Source organism: Ciconia boyciana, chromosome 13 (assembly GCF_034638445.1).
Source record: "Ciconia boyciana chromosome 13, ASM3463844v1, whole genome shotgun sequence".
Classification (NCBI taxonomy): Eukaryota; Metazoa; Chordata; class Aves; order Ciconiiformes; family Ciconiidae; genus Ciconia; species Ciconia boyciana.
Window position 1 is genome coordinate 17,099,916 of NC_132946.1, and position 17,149 is coordinate 17,117,064.

A 17,149-nucleotide genomic window follows, 5' to 3' on the forward strand; every position below is an offset into this window, starting at 1 on the left:
TTGATCATTAGTAGGATGTTTATACTTTGCATAAAACACATCAGCAATTTTATGGTTTCTCATACATATTTTCCCTTGCTGAAACCTCTGCAGATCCCTTCAATAAAACATAAGTTTACCCCCAAATCCAGAGCACCACTGCAGAAGCCGTCAGCACTATGTGCACAGAGCCGCTGATCAGCCAGAAGCCTCTACAAGAGGAAGCCAAGAGCTTCTGCAGCCTGAATCTTCCTTTACCCGTAAGAACAAAAAGAATTCTTTGTCCCATGGCCATCGGAAGCCTGCCATAGTGTACCAGCAGCTCACGTGTACCCAGTTCACACCAGGGAGAGCACGTTTCAGCCACCTTAGCTCTTAATACAGAGGGGAAATTTTTCGTAGTCTTATGGGATACAGTGTTGATTGGAATGGTTTAAATGTGCCGAGTTAGATAGAAAGGTTTTGAACTCTGCAGGGATGTACTACCAGGATATGAGAAAGACTCCACAGATGACATTTTGACCATTCTTTCTACAGCTAGCCAAAGGCTACTATGTGTACCTGGCCGGAAACACACAGACAGGGTTTCAGGCAGTAAATCCTCCTGATAGCCATCTCTCAACAGCCTGTGTTGAGGTGGTCATTTATCCCAAAAGGAGCTTTGGGTGGGCCTCAATTCCATAGACTTACTATGTAAGTGTCAGACTGAATTTTACTTTGGTGGCCCAGATGCTCCCATCACAGGGAACACAAAAATCCAGTGAGTTAGGTGATCTGGAAAAAAACAGGTAGTATTTGAAGGGAAGGGTGGTTGTTTTTTTTTTAATTTCATAGAACACCTTGCTGACAAAGCATACAGCTGTGAGTTCCTCTCCTTTCCTCTCCATTCTGTGTTGCACACAGAATGGTTTCCCCACACTCAAAAAACAAACCAAAAAGGGAACAAGAGAGGATATTGGCTATGTGGGGGAAGAAAGTGAAAGTAATATTCAAAGCTATCAGAACATATAAAACAAAAAGAAGAGATTTCCCTCTCCACCACCTGTGGCAGCACTGCCCTTGGGGGTGATTAACGAGAGATGTTTGACAGGCTCATCACCCGAGAGCTCCTGTGCCCCTGCCACGTGCCCACAAGCCCAGGACTTACACTGCCATGCCACCAACAAACTCTTCTGTAGCCTGGCAGTAGATTGTGATGGCAACACGGGCATCTGCATCAAATGTGAACTCCAGGCTATACAGGACTTTCTGCTTCCCATTCTCCTCAGTAGGACTGTCAACATCATCTTTATACCTGAAAGACAATGCCAGAGGATTAGAACATATATTTATGAGACATCATCAAGATCACTCTGGAAATCAGGACAAGAGTACTCCAGTCTAGGTGTTCTGGGCAGGCAAGGCACCACAGGCTTCCACCTGGGGCTTCCCAGGACATTTCCATTCTTTCCTCTGAAGAAGGTCCTTCCAAGATCTGACTGAAGTTATTGAAGTGAATTATGTAACGACAGTGTTGAGGGATCTCACCCGGCCTCAGTGCCAGGACACAGAATGAGACAAGAAAGTGAACTCTTGAATGTCAAACCCTTAGGAGAAGAAACATTCTCCTTTCTTTTAAATCTTCACATTAGGCTCAGTATTTGGAAGAAATCCTGCATGGGCTCAAGATGTCTAAAGCCTAATTCTTTTAATTCTGCAAATGAAATGGTGCATGACAGGCAAAAACCGAGGTTTCTGTAACACAAAGAACTCCTGAAAATCAACAAAAGGTACCTCCAGTATCACACAGAAGATGATATTCAGATCAGAAAACATCCAAATAGAGGAACTTCAAATACCTTTAAATGTACAAATCATCAATTAAACCTTTGACGCTGCTAATGACTGAAGCTTGCACACATTTATTGTATGAACAAAAATTAACACATTCAACTGCATAACAGACACATGATAACCAATACAAGAATGAGTTTAGAAGTTTTTTCAATTAACATAAAGGTGAGTCATAACTTGGCTATGGGCTACTGTACAGCTGGATCCCACTGTGTGATCACCACTGCCTGGTACTACCCCTTCTCCCTACTGCTGGAAAAGGCAGGTAACAAATCTGGTGAAGAAGGTGGTATGAAGCAAGCTCCAGGGCAGTGAGCTATGGCATGGACGAGCAGTGAGTTATGGCATGCCAGGAGTGGCCAAGGAGACCAGCAGATCCTAGAACAAGCAGCCAACACAACACACCGTGAGAAGACCTCCCCTGCCTTGAAGTGCAAAGTGACGGACAGAATGGATGGCAGGGCAGGGCAGAAGCAGGTTCTCATACGTAAATTCAAATCCCACTGTAATCCTATGACTGTAGGTACCACCGTTAGTTCACACACCATGCAGGAACGATGAATGCAGCAGGTTGCCTTTGAGAGGTGTACAACACTACTTGATTTGCTGCCCAGCTCCAGCACCACTTGTCTACCGGTATTACCTTAATTGCCATGATGCCTGGTCAAAGCCAAGCAGCTAAACTGTTGAGGAAAAGCTTGCCACTGTCTCTGACTTCACAGTATCAGTCGGCCTCTTCCTTCATTAAACAGCCTCGATGAATATGCTGCACTGCTGAAAATACTCAGAAATGGACCAGGCATACCTCCATAATTCAATCAAAAAATTGTCAAGGGAATCCTTATTTACCAAGTTCACTGAGATGTAATAACTGCTGCCTAATTAAGAGGGTTCCAACATGAATTTTACTTAACACCACACTGAACAAGAACGAAATGTTCAGCTTCAGCAATTTAATACAGAAGGTGCGGAATAAAATTTAAGAGCAGTATAATCAAATACCTAACACACATACTTGTACTAATGTAATCCTAGTGAATCACTATAGCTTACTATTGTATTCCTGTCTGAAGGACTTGGAGAGCTCCAGACAACACTTTTGCCAGAGGTTCACCTAGGTCAGAAGGTCAGAACAGCAAATCAAGCTAGAATACACCCAACATGCTAGTATAAAAAAGACAAATCCCAAGAACTGAGAATCTGAACATCTGCAGCAGCTTGGATACAATATACAGCGTAGAGCAAGATGGTATTTTCACACAAGATAGTTGCATTCAAAGAATAAAATCATGGCACTCGAAGGCTGTAAACAAGAAACACTCTAGCCAGCAGGGCAGGTTTGCCTAGAAAACACGGGGGTAGCATCAGTATTTTGTGCTGGACTGACCCAAGAACACAGAAGGCAACAATCCGCTCACAAGTGTTGTGTGTGTCCAAGAAAGCAGCAGCACAAGCTTCTGCAAATTATCTCTTGCTGCGCTGCCCTCCGTTGATCCGAGGTTGGCAGTGAAGGTTCCAGGCTCCGATACACTTGCTACTTCTTCCAGAAGAAGGAGGGTGGGGGAGAACCAGCACCCCTTCCCGGCAAGCATGGGTGAAGGCTACTTCATAGACCTATACTGACCGCATATATAGGTTAGGTATTAAAATAGAGATGCCTGGCACATGCATGAGTTACAGATCAACAACACAGATCTAGATACCTGTAAGAGCCCCAAGTAACAAGGTGGGAGACCTGGGCGTGGGGGCAGATCACACAAAAGGAACATGTCATTAGTAAAACCACTGCCTGTTTTGTCTTCTCAGTGAAGTCACAAAAAGCATACGGGTTCCCAGATCACCCTCCTGCTCCCAACTTCACCTCTGCACCTCCCTGCCTGCACTCAGAATGTGCTTCCATCCTTTCAAGAAGAAAAGGGGTTAAACCTAGACTAGAATAGATCTGTTGCCCTGGGAAACCACTGAGGGGCCACTACCAACTGCAGTGCCTGGAGAGAAGGTTTCTGGAGGATGCATCTGCTGGGAAGTAGGAGAGTCAGAGCCCGGTCTGCCTGGAACAGCACCACTCAACCAGGGGGCAAGGTATACGTTGCTGAATGGCGACAGTCACAGCAAGGCTGTGTACGCATCTTCCTGTTGCAACATGCCTGGTGCTGGAGGTTACGAAAATTGTCTGCCACATAGCAAGGAGTTCAGGTGAGAAAAGACTGCATAAGCAGCTATGCCAGCAGGTAGCTGGACCAAGGAACAAGCAAGGATGACTTTGGCGCGTACTTTGAGAGGCAGAGACATCTCATGTTCCACCTTAAGGTGCAGGAACAGTGGAATGTAACTTCAGGGGAGTAACAAGACAAAGTCACACATTTTGCATTCCTTCCTTCTTTGCAACGGACTTGGCAGGCAAGGAGGTGGTTCAGGAGTGGTTCAGGTGGTTCAAGAGCTCTTCTGCCTCCACTTGCACTTGAAGTTTACAGTGTACATTTAGTCAAGCCCTACAGACAGTGTTGATGTGAGGTGGCCACAGATGCATGCACAAATTTAGAAACCAGTGACTTTGCTAGGTGTGCCTTTCGGTCATGCACACAAGTTAATCACATAGCCTTCACAATCATGTGTATAGAGCAGAAGAGACTGACCACCTTTGAGAACAAATAGCTGATCCAACGTTACGATGAAAAAGGCAAAGCAGGATGACCAAGGGAGCTGAGGCCACCTGGTCTGACATCACTTCTGGATAAAACAATGGAAGTGCTGGAACTTTTTGTTTGTCTGTTAAAGAATTAAAATATAAAAATATAATTAACAGCAGCCATGACAATTTTATAGAAATAGGTCGAGTTGAACCCAATTTCATCCTGTAGGGAGATTAGAAAGTTTGACCAACAACTTAGAGACAGGCAGGATAAATGCTAAGTATTGCTTGGCTTAGTATTGTGAGATATGCATTACAACAGTGTTAGAGCAGGCATTAAATGAAGTAAGAACTAGCTGACATCTCTATCAGCATTGACTTTCATGGTGGGAGATCATCAAATGGAGGCTTTCCTATCTGGGGGTTCTGCAGAGGTCTGTACACAGTTTAACGCTATCCAGGGCTGCAGAGCAGGCAGTCCCAGCACCCTCACCATCACCACCTCCACCACGGGATGAACAGCTCCAAGGATCAAGGTCAGCCCCACTGTGCTGGAGAGGGAAGAGAAGGATTTCCCTTCTCTCACTCACAGCAACTCACCTGACTCCCCTCAGTCCCTATCATCCGCCTCCCTCTCAGGCCCTTATCCAAAATGCTCAGTGGTCTCACGACTCTCCATGATACTGCTGCTCCTTCAGACACATTCCCAAACCACTATAGTTGCTGATCCCTTCAGCACTTTTGTTCCGTGATGCTATCTGAAGCCCAAAGCCCATGCTGAAGCAGAGAGGCTGTCCCAGGATACAACTCCTCCATGAAACACATTGCCTCATGAGTTGATCTTCCTCCTGCAACTGGAATTGCTTTCAAGGTAAGAGCAAACACCCAGTACCAGCCTATCAGGTACTTCAGCTCTGAAATAAAGCTTCCAATCCAGGGCCAAAAGAGGGACAGAAGACAGACAGAGGCAGTCTTTTTCTGCTAGTGATTAACAGCAAAAATCATGCTACCCTCCTCTGAGGTTCAGAGAGTCTCATCCTGCTAGAAATCAAGCACTCACACGAGATGTCGAAGACTCAGAACTTCAACACCAATATCCACAGGTTTATTGCTTCTCTCCAAAGCTGCTGTAAATATTCAGCATTTGGCAAAGCTCAGAATTTTGTCTGGTCAGAGCCGGGCAGGAAGCCCAGAGTGGAAATTTCCTCATATTCCACCATAAAGCCCTACACTCCAAATTATGGACCAACACCCTCTTCACAGGTGAACAATGAATTTTCAACTAAACACAAGGAAAAACAAAAAACTTGTGAGGACTTTACCATCAAAGCCTCCCTTACACCTAGACACTCAGCTCAGTATCATTTTATTTGGTGGAAGAGGTGGCAAATTAAACTTAACTAGTTCTGGAAAGAATGTGCAAGCCTCAACCACTGGTTGCAAATAAGCCAAGCTGGAGAGGGCACAAAGTATCTTTACGTGCACAGAGTGAGAAAGGAAAAGCCTTTAGTCCAGAACAGAACATGCCCTTGGGGACTGGCAATTAAAATCTCATTTTGGGTCTACATCAGTATAAAATCAAATACAATAATGTTGGCGGTGTTGTCGTCAGCCCTAACACAGCAGCACAAGAGCCTGGAGAGCTCATGAGGCAGAGGAAGAACTGATAGTACCAGGAATCAGACGGATGCAAACCTAGACACCGTCAAGGTGTGTGGACACTACATTTCAAATAGTCCAGAGCTGCAACTCTGCTTGGGGGGACAGGACGTGCAACCACAGAAAGCAGAATGACAGAACTGTATGCACTAAACCCCACCAACTCTTCCATTCACAGCAAGCCCTCTTCCAGTGAGAAAGCCACTTCCCATTCGACTTCTGAGAGATGTTGCACTGTTTACGTGGATGCCGGCAAGGAGAACAAAATACCCTTTCCACAGCAAGTGTGGGAGGAAAGCAAGACTTTTTCCTAGAAAAGTACTTCACCCCTTAGCTGAAAAAGCCGGACAGCATTCAGAGCAGTTTACCAATGGTTACTTTTTCAGAAGTCCTTCCCTCTTTTCCTGTTCAGTCAGTTTTGAAACCACAGGTATTGCTCATTTAAAAAAATCAAAACAAAAAAAACCACCTTCAGTTTTCAGATAAAAACAAACTGAGCGTTTTGTGTGTTATGACTCAAATTACTCACGTTACTCTATGCTCTCAGAACCACCTTGGCTGAGAGTTGAAGCTGCCCCCCTGCCAGTACTCCAGCCCTGCGCCCGTAACGCAGAATTCAGAGCGACTCAAGGATCTTTGAGAAATGCTCTGCCTGGACATCGGCCCAGTCGCTCAGACCAAAACAAAGCACTGTATGCTGGGCCCCTGTACTTCAGCCATCTGTTTGGAAGAGGGCAGCCGCAAGTCAAAGTGTTAGCCATTGCGTTTAATCCAGCCAGTGCTGTTTTAGATCTCAGTGTAGAGCAGTGAAAGGTAACAGATCTCCCTGATTATCCAGACCTCCCTCCCCTATGCATGGGACACAAGCCATCTAAACGAATGCATAACATTAGGACCAAACTTTATCTTGGCAGCAGGAGAAACCCGAGAGGAAGTTTCACTCAAGACCAATCAGTCTTCCTGGCCTGTGACTTGCACCAGAATCGGCTACTTTCTGGCTTCTCCTCGCACAAGAATGCAGAAAGGAATCTGCCTGTAGGGTTTATTGACCTGACTAATATCTTCCGTTCATGCTAATGATTTCATGGTTTTGTTTACCACTCCAGTCTGTCCTGTAGAGACAGATACATCGCTGGTCCTGTTTGGAAACACAGATTGCTCAAGTCTAGGGATAAGGAGCATATAAACCACCTGAAAGCTCTGATCACAAGGGAACACAGAAACCTCTGGGCATATCTAGCAACAAGGATCTAGAATTCAGCTGTTTCTCCAAAACCTTATCAAATACAGTTTGGCTCTGGATGACAGATCACTGGGTTGAATAAAATGAAAGGTTCAGGCAATAACAGTACCTCACAAGTCGCAGAGAGTCTTTGCGGATATTCACCAAACTTCTCAGTGTCTTCACTGGCTCATGTGGAGCTGGAGTTACATAGGGAAACTGGAACAAAAAGACAAATAATTCTCCTATTATTATACTATAAAAGGTAGCAGTATGTTACCTGGTATACAATTCACCCAAACCAAGAAATATCTCTCTTTAAGGGTACTCAGTACAACAGCCACAAGGAATAGTAATAGAGAATTCTAGTTGCAGATAAATCAAGCATGTTTCAGGGTGAAAATCCTGCTCCGGCCCAGCAATAGCTCATATTGGGAGTATGCACAAGAAAGGGCATTTTCACATACATTTCTTTTTCTGCACCCTGAATTCTCAGTTTGGAAAGCCTTGCTCTCAAGCTTTTATTTCCACTGAAGAAACCACCTCCAGCTTGAGCAGAAGAAATGCAGCTCTTTCATGTGTGTTACGGCATGCAAACAGTGACTTGACTGCTAATCGGCATGCCAGAGCCCTGGATTACTGGGGGAAACTCTCTTTATTCTGAAACAATGGGGCAAATGTTCTGGAAAAGAAAAGAAAGAGACAGGGATAGGGGGCCTCATTCTATTCTACAGTCAAGAGACCTTCTCTCACAGATTGTCCTTTAAATAAAGGAACATAATGCTTCAGACTGTAATTCTGGTCACAGAATCTCCAGAGAGAAATGCAAAGGAAACTGCTTACTGTGGTGACCACAACCTGTACAGCTGCAGACGTGCCTGCTGGATCTCCCATCTGCTCGGTGAATTCTGAAGCTGAAACATCCACTCACACAACTACCAAGTTTGATAGGTGCTCAGACCAGAGACACAGCCGTGCTCCAAATCAGAGCAATGGCACGACACAAAGGTACAGAGCTACAGGACAGGCTTTCAGGCAGAAGGTTACTCAATGTACCCAGCAACAGTGCCACCACGCAGCCTCATTGGAGTTGGAGTCCTTCAAACACACGTCTACTAGGTGCCCTGCAGTGGTGTAGAGAGAGTGACTGACATGGAGCAGAAGTACCAGGGACCACCAATATACATGTTTCCTTAGAAATGAGGAGTCTGCTGAACAGGCAGCCAAATGCTGCTGCAGCTGAACTTCAGGGCAGCTCCAGGACACAACCCTTCAGTGTTGCCCCCTCAAGCCACAGAAATGTATTGGTGGGGCAATAGCCAGAGCCTGAGGGAAAACATGCTGTTTCCTGACCAACACGAGAACGCCACAGAAGACCCCATGCCACAGCCACAGGCAGCAGAGAATTCACGGGGCAGCAGCAACTACTTTCCTTGCGCCCTGACTGCTCGGTACTGTGGTTGGTAGCACTGCTCTACACAGAGCAGTCAAGACCTCAGTTACTCCAAAGCGAGAACTTGGCCCACATCCAGAAAGCAGTTTTGCTGCTCTGTGTTCAAACGTTTTTTTCCTTCAAGATTAATCAGAGCTGCCAAAGGGCATTAACTTTACATAGGCAAACTGTATACCACGACAGCCTCCCTCTCTTAAACCTATTTGGCAAATGTCCCACTGTGTTAACAGCATTCTCACCCACTCCCCTCTGAAGAAATGATGAAATTCTGTGCTGGGATGTCTGCAAGGAAACCCAGGCTGAGACATGCAGGCAATTTAACTCTGCAAGGCTAGTCCCTACAGCCATAGGCACATGGGAAATTTAGCTAACAGCTGCATCTTCTGCTTCTGTTGGAGCACTGTGCAGCTGCTAGTCACAGAGCAAAGGAGAAGCGGTCAGCTTTTAACCACTGTCCTGCATGGGCCCTGTTTGCAGACATGGCATAGGGTATGTGGTGAGCATCCCCATGCCTGCATAGCACTCAAGTCCAGAGCAATTTCCATCTAAAGTCCCTCCTTCCTAATTCTGTTGCTCATCTGCACTTTCTGCTTGAACAAGGGCTTTCCAGATTCTCCCTTGTCCTACCCTGCAGAGTCCTGTTAACTAACTGGGGGGCTGAGAAGACCAGTGGCACAGCCCAAGGACAACTCAGAAAGCAGAATGTGCTTGTCACTGCTCCAATTCAAACATCGAGTCATCTTGCCTCAGTTTCCCCCATCTGTAAAACAGGAGTAATACTGAACTGCCTCCAAGCACTACAAGCATAAATTAACTAATAGTCACAGCTTGTCTGAAGATGAGAACCATGACATCAATTTTTCATTTTCATGTTTTGGAGCTGCAGAAACAACTAGGAAAATAGCCAGCAAAGCAAGCAGCTCTTTTCCCTTCCCTCTCCAGCACTCTGAAAACATCTCCAAATGGCTCCTACTCTGTTACCTTTTTGTTCTTTTTAAGCAGTTCTGATATGCAAGAGAAATCCAAAACATAACACTTGCATAAAATTCCTATCTGTCCCTCAAAACAGTGCTATTCCCTGTTCACAACAACAGAACAAGCCAACCACTCAAGCAGGTAGCTTTTCACAGTCTTATGAGAGACACCTGTGAGCCCAGAAACACCTCCATGTTCCAACTGGGAAAACTAAAGGAGAGACTACCTGAGCAGCCCACCTAGGTTACAAAGCAAACAAAAAACATGAAATATCAAGATCTGTCTTAACACTGCCCTATGCCCAGTCAGGCCACTCATTTACACAGAGAACAGCACACGTTGAACACTGGCTGGAATCCATCCAACACGCCCAGAAGCCCTGTGAGGTTCAGGCTCTGAGAGTGGATCTGCTTCCCAGCCTTCTCCTCTCCGCAGCATGTTTTACACTCCCTCAGGCAGGCAATCAGAATTAGTCCCAAAATATGTGCTCCTGAGTCCCTGTCCTTCTTCCCCCACTACTTCTTCCTTCTGCCCTAAGTGAAAATAAGCCTAGAAGGCGAATACTGCTTCTTAGAAAAACTCTGCTTGCATCTGAACAGCTATGGCAGCTGGCAAGCTAGGACATGGGGTGGGGGAACGCTCTTGCACCTCAGACTGGAATGACACTCCCCAAATAGCGAGGGTCTCTTAGGTCTCTGCTATCCTCCTCTACAAGCCCTACACAGGAGTTTCCAAAACAGGCAGAAAACAAAAGGGTAAAATAGACAGCATATAGGGACTTGCCTGAACAGGTCTATTCCCAAGGAAGTTTAGATCCATGTTCTCGCCAAAAAGGTAGCCCTCAGGGTGAGGGGTGTCAAACTTCTCGCCTCCCATAAAGAAGTGACTTGCAAAGTAGTTTCCTAGAAAAAAAAACCACAAGGGAATAAAAAAAACCTCTAAATGAGTGCTTCCCAGAGAACAGCTGGTCCGTGCAGTTTTTAATTCACAAGTATAAAAGAGCACAAGACATAGAAAATACTTGCTAGTTCACCCCTTCCCTGTACTACTGACGGCCACTGCCAACAGTAGAAGCAGGGGGGGGCAAAAAAAAACCCCTAGAACAAATCATTACAGTGGAGATAATTCCATTTTAACTTGTTTTCCAGAGAAGGGACAGGGAGCACTAAGAGTCAGCTCTTTCCAATATTGCTCAATTCTGATGACTTCGTCCTCTTTTCTCCACTTTCCAGTGTGAAGTCCAGTCCCACAAACACCATTGACCTGCTCAGAGAAGGATGAGGCTTCATCCCACTGCAAAGCCCTGCACAGCCAGAGGGGCTCCTGTTGGGCAACGTTTGCCTTCCCCCCCCACCCCCTTTCACTCCCATATCCCAGGGCGAGAACCACACAAAACCTTTACTGTGAGTGCTAGAGACTAGACACCTTGATGCTGAATTTAACTAATAACATTGACAGTTCTAAATGCAGAAACATGGATGTCTGGAAGAGAGAAACCCTGAGACTGACTAAGCTGAACTTCAGCTCTGAAAGCTTCACCACAGATTTGTTTCATTCACCTTTAAGGTGATGCACTACAGTGCAAATTTCAGGAGACAACGCATGTGCAAGGTCACTGGGATTCTGGAGCACTGGATTAACTGCAAAGTCAACCTAATCGATTCAGATGTACGACAGCACCATAGATGTAGCTTCCTCCTAGAAAGACTTCAGGAAAACACTCTCAAATATGAACTTCACAGAGTTACAGTTCCAGATAAATAAGTATCAGGAGAGAACTAAAATAAAAGGCTCGACCCAAGCCATTTCCCTTGAAGTTTCAGAGAGGGGGTTTTTCATGCGCGTGATGAAAGGACTGAGCCAAATGTACATTCACTTCCCTAGGTGCAATGCATAGACGGCATAAAATTTGTTTTAAAACGAGTCATTACAGAAGCGGTAACTAATCATCTGAATGGTTATGGAGGCATTATGGAAGGATTTGCAGTCCCTCTAGCTAGGAGCAAGCATGATTTACTCTGAAATGGAAGAGTTTTCACGAACGGCTCCGTTTTTTCCATTAAGGCTTTTTTCCTTTATGCTTCAAGAAAAGCTCTTCTTACTCTGCACAGATGGTAGTGCTCAGCTATTGCTGAGCTCAGCTTACAAGCATCCAGATGTTTACATTATAGAAACACATCCTTCTTTCCAGATACAACAATCAGCTTCAGCACAGGTCCAGAATCTACCTAGAATCTGTCCTACAGAATCAGCGTAACAAAATGTAGGTGCTCCAAATGATAGGCAACCTTTTCCCACCCCTCCCAGAAGCAACAAATTAAAAAGCTAATCTGCATATAATCTTCAAGCACAGCTAGCTTGATACAGCCCCTCCACCCGAGATACAAAGCGGTGGTTTATGCTTATACTAAGGTTCAGAAAAGCATGACGAATACTGGGGTTTAGGAATAGATTTCACATTTTACGTGGGTCAAGTAGGATTGTGTTTTGGAGCATTTTATCTGATTAACTGTGAAGACAACTCTTGTGCAGGATGTCTCGTACCGCAGCAGCTGATTATCTGGGATCAGAGTCAGACAGCTCCCTCATATCCCATGAACGAGACATCCTGGGGCTCGACTCACCTCAGTAAACCTGTATTCCATAAATTACGAGCAGAGCTTTTTTGTGGAAGAAGTTCCGCATCCCACACACAGAGGACGCGGAGCCCCAGCAGGCGAGGACTGCTCGCCACCACTGAGACCCCGCGCCTGCAGGGAGCCAGCTGTCCAGGAGAGCATCGCCAGGCAGCCTCTCCAGCACCCTGGGATGAAAAGGTCTCTTTCGTACAACTGGAACGACACTGAGATGCATAACTAGCACGTTCAAGGCACCTGCCACACTGTTTTTGCTCCACTAAGAACTACTTTCGGGATCTCTAACAAATTGTTAGGATTTCTCACAAATACACACTACCCCCTGCAACACAGCAGCACTTATCTAACTGGAAACCACAGCTTCAACTCCACATTCAGACTGAAGGCTCCCTTCATCTTCCTGCTAACTCACCTCCTGCAACATGAAGGAGATTTTTTTTTTCCCAGAGGCACTTCCTGTACGAGCAAACAAGAAACGTAGTCAGTGCCAGTCACAAAAAGCACGAGGAAAATCACTTTGAGGAGCTCAGAGGGGAATACACTGGTGAGCAGAACACCCCTGGGCTCTGCCAGTGCTGCTACGGATACAAAAGCCCCTGCGTACACAAGGTCTCAACAGCAAAACTAACAAACGAGGATGGCAGCAAACTGTCTCCACAAATTTATAACATGGTTTTTAGCAGCTAAAAAAAGATATTCTATTGCAAGCTTTCAGAAACCAGCTGCTACAACATCACATTAAGTTCAGAGCTGTCAAGGTAAGACCAAAGTTATGCATTATTCCTCTCAACCACTGTCACAAGCAACTCAGTTTGTTCAAGTTGGAGACAAAACGCTTTAAGAAAGCACTTCTGTAAATATCACACCAAGGACTAAAAGGACAAAGAAACTTCAAGAAGGAAAAAATGAGGTATCCTCTTTTCCAGTCAAAAGACTGATAGGATGTTTAGTGTCCCTAAAAGGCTCGTATATATTTTCTACGCATTAAAATCCTGCTGTAGCTCCACCTCTAGGTTCTATTTCCAACTCTATTACAAAGACAGCTTTAGGATTTTAGCCAGACTACCATGCCTCTTGAACCCTGTTCCCACATCCCCCCAGCCTACAAAACAACCTTGACCTACCTTACGCAGGTGTTGCAAGGCCAGCTTTACACAGAGCTCTGTAGCTATGGACACAAGGGGGATGCTACGCACCATCCTCTTTGGCAGGAAAAAAAGAAAAGCAAAAAAAATCTTGGGATTAACCCTCCACAGAACTGCTACAAAGAGAAATCCTCCAGGAAAATAGAGTGACACACTTACAAGGAAAGAATCATACACAAATAAACAAGGATGGAATGTAAGAAAAATGCCAGAGCAAAGAAAAACCATGGCTTTACTTCCCCTGAGTAAATCAGCACAAAACATAGGAGAGATTAGATAAAAGAGAATGCGAACGGGTGACACTGCTAAAGTAGATTAAGTACAAGCAGTGGTTGTAAGATAAATTGTTGTGGTGGAAAACTTTACAGTGGCTGGAAAAACACCACTGGGACAGCTAGAATGGCCAAGTCTGACTCAGTTTGTCCCACACAAAACCAAACTGGAACCCAAGGCTTCTCCAAGGCATCAAATGACACCAAACTCCTTAACAATCCAACGTGGGGGGGGTGGGAGGTGTTTATTATCATAAATGCACCAGCATTAAGCACCAGACTTAATTCTTAGTTCCAGTCATAATTACTTCTCCCTAACCCAGCGTCCTAATCCCATGACCACGCAAACCCAACACATGGATGTGATGCACGAGTGACACGCTGGCAGGGGAAACAACGCCCTACAACGGCCAGGAGCACAGAGTCGGCAACACAACTGTAGCCCCATCAAAACAAGGGCTGTATCATATGATGTTCATTAGCAGAAAACAATTAGATGTCCATGTAGGCTTCTCACCATTATTAGAATTAACAGTGAACTGATAGAAATTGAGTCCTTTTTAATACTCAGCCAGACACTCACCACCACGGCATGCCGAGGGACAGACTGACAGCACAGTCCTAGACACAGCCTGAGCCTGACCCAGCACCGTGGCTGGATGAGGCCATCTCGCCTTCCTCACTGCCCATCCCTGTTGGGCCACCAAAGCGGTCACGCAGCCAACAGGAACGTGGCTCCGAGCTGGGTTAAATATAATCCAGCAACAAACAAGTAGCAAAAGCAACTGCTTTTGACCCACGAGCGCTCCAGTCTGGTGCTAGTGAGTAGCTGGGGAGAAGGCAGGAAGGGAACGCTCCAGTCAACAGCAGGTGGTGGTGGCCATCTCCAGCAGGGTTGGGCTGAAACCCCTACAGAACTACAGCAGGAGTAACGGAGACAGCCGCTCCACTGTGCGTTGCAGAGCGGGTGAGAAACAAAAGCTGTGTGTGAAATACAGGAATGTATTTCTGTCTTGACACTGTCACAGTACGCATGGCTTATGAGCCAAGAACAACGTGATGGACTGGGTACAACTCCGGGTACTCTTCTCCTATTTAAAACTGCTCTTTCTTTGATTAAAGCATCGTTCCCAAACAACAAAGCAGTTCAGCTTCAGAGAGGAGTAATCTGCCTCCTCTTTTTCCTCTCAAAAATGTCCAGGGAATTCTCTTTCAAGAGCCTACTCCAGAGGAGAAAAGCCATCTCAAGGGCATGTATGTGCTCCCTGCCCGGCTCCACACTGCAGATGAGCTCACTGGAACAAGAGACGAGCTGACGAAGGAGCTGCGGAAAACACTGGTGCATTGCTCACTGGTTGCTAAAGCAATAGGGGCATCATGAGACTGCATGCAAGAACATGGATCGTTTTACTGCTTCAAGCACAGAAGCACAGCGAAGATCATGACTGTTCCTTGTGATTACCCATTTTTAGCCCATTTCATGGGGGCGCTAATTCTTCTGTACACACCAGGCCCTTCCCCAACCCACTTCCAACTGGTCAGGCATCCGCAATGCCAGCACAGTTTCCATAAAGCAAGAAAGGTTAAAAGGTACCAGTGAGGGGGGATTACAGAAGGCAATCGGGTGTCACAGCATTTCAGCAGCCTCAGCCCCCCAGATGCAGGAGGGGAAATGCAGATGATCCACACCCAGACCCTTAGGGGAATAAGCAGGGCATTTTCAGAAGATTTTTAACTACACAACTGCGTACCAGTTGCAACAAAGCTGTTAAATGATCTGTCGATACCTCATCAGGGACTCTGGCTCATAAGGACCGAGGTGGATTCCACAACAACCTGTTCAGTCCTCCACAGAGCACGTGACTGCCGCAGCAATAACTACATCAAAAGTCAATAAACGAGAACTGAATATTCACCACTGCATTTGCAACCAGCTGTGACTCAACAAGGTGCCGTCACTTGGTACGACCTGGTAAAGTAACTGTGTTCCTTTTCACAGGCAGGCTGACAAACTGCTTAAATTACAGTCAGAATACCTGTATTTTGTGTTTATTTCCTCACACAACATGTCCTTCTTGTGAGGTGGTGTATTTGCTCCAGAATGCAAACCCACATCCTTCAAACCAATGCTGACCATGGATGGCAGCTGACCAGAGCCACAGCAGCTTGCCCAGACATTCGCAGTAAGTCAAGATCTGCTTAAACCAGAGACTCTGAGGGAAAGAACATAAAAGGTGACGGACAGCCCTCGGTGCTGCACAAAACTCCGGCGGATGGGTAACCTCAGGTAACACTCTCTCACCACATTTTCCAGCCTTTCAGGGGTAATCTCTGAGCAGCCAGGAGACTGCCTGCATGTCAGGCTAACACTCCAGTGCACACATTCAAACACCTAACACAGCCGATGGAAAACTGGCTTCTTCCAGTCAGGCAGTCAGTAGCAGTACAGGGCTCACGGCAACAGTGTCAAGTTAGAAATAATTAGCAACCATTTAGCCTAAGAACTTTTTGTACTACTTCCAGTTTGCTTCCCGAAATCAAATAAAACCATACACACTCACTTCCAGTTGTCTTCACTGTCATGTTTTGCATGAGTCATAGACAATCCTTCCAGCCCAAGACAAACACACTTAGGATTGTAGGACCAGAAGGGACAGGGCCCTTCTGAACACGCTCTGCCTGAAGAAGGGAGGGCGGCTGTCATCCTAACAGCCCTTACTGTTCTGGTGTTTAGTAACCTGCCTTCAATCTCCACCTCAGAAGTGCTGATAACCTCTTCTTCTGCCTAGAACGATCTTGAGCCTGAACAGCTCTTCTCCCTTCCTGAAGTCAAGAGGATCCTTGTTAGATAAACCTGAAGAAGGCGAAGAGAAAGGTCTATCCTAAAGCCAGTGTGCTTTCAGAAAGAGCACAAGCAAGTGCAACAGAAAATTAATTAGCAAGCACCTAATTGTATCCAAAGCCTTTAAAGGAAATACCAATATTTTTCTTTAATCAGCTGCTTGAAAGCATTAGCTGTTCTGTTTTACAAGGGAGGTACCACATGTGGAATGCTCTTTGGCAGCACCTAGGTCAACAGAACCCTTCCAGGGTGCATGTGAACATACAAACCCAACCTCACGTGTGTGACAGGGTTACCCTGGCAAGTACCTTGGCTAAAACCCAACACACCATTAAATTCTAGTCCGGGTAATTAAAACAGTACAGAAACAACAGGATGATGATTTGAAAGAAGCAGTTTAATGTTCATTGCATATGGTGGTTATAATTAATCCAGTCCATATCTAAAATCCTGTCTAAGCGTCAACAGAAAACAGGGGCAACCTCGAGGCTGTAAGAAAAT

At 45.6% G+C, this 17,149-nt stretch overlaps 1 protein-coding gene across 4 annotated transcripts in view; it reads right to left on the reverse strand.

The window, feature by feature from the left end:
* Nucleotides 1-17,149, reverse strand: part of MGRN1 (mahogunin ring finger 1) — a 62,362-nt gene that overhangs the window by 38,273 nt on the left and 6,940 nt on the right. For all 4 annotated transcript variants that reach the window (XM_072877613.1, XM_072877610.1, XM_072877611.1 and 1 more), the window contains 3 exons: nucleotides 10,537-10,655; nucleotides 7,456-7,544; nucleotides 1,127-1,273 (listed from right to left, as the gene is read on the reverse strand). In XM_072877613.1, the coding sequence (XP_072733714.1) occupies nucleotides 1,127-1,273; nucleotides 7,456-7,544; nucleotides 10,537-10,655 (355 nt within the window). The remainder of the gene's footprint in view (nucleotides 1-1,126; nucleotides 1,274-7,455; nucleotides 7,545-10,536; nucleotides 10,656-17,149) is intronic.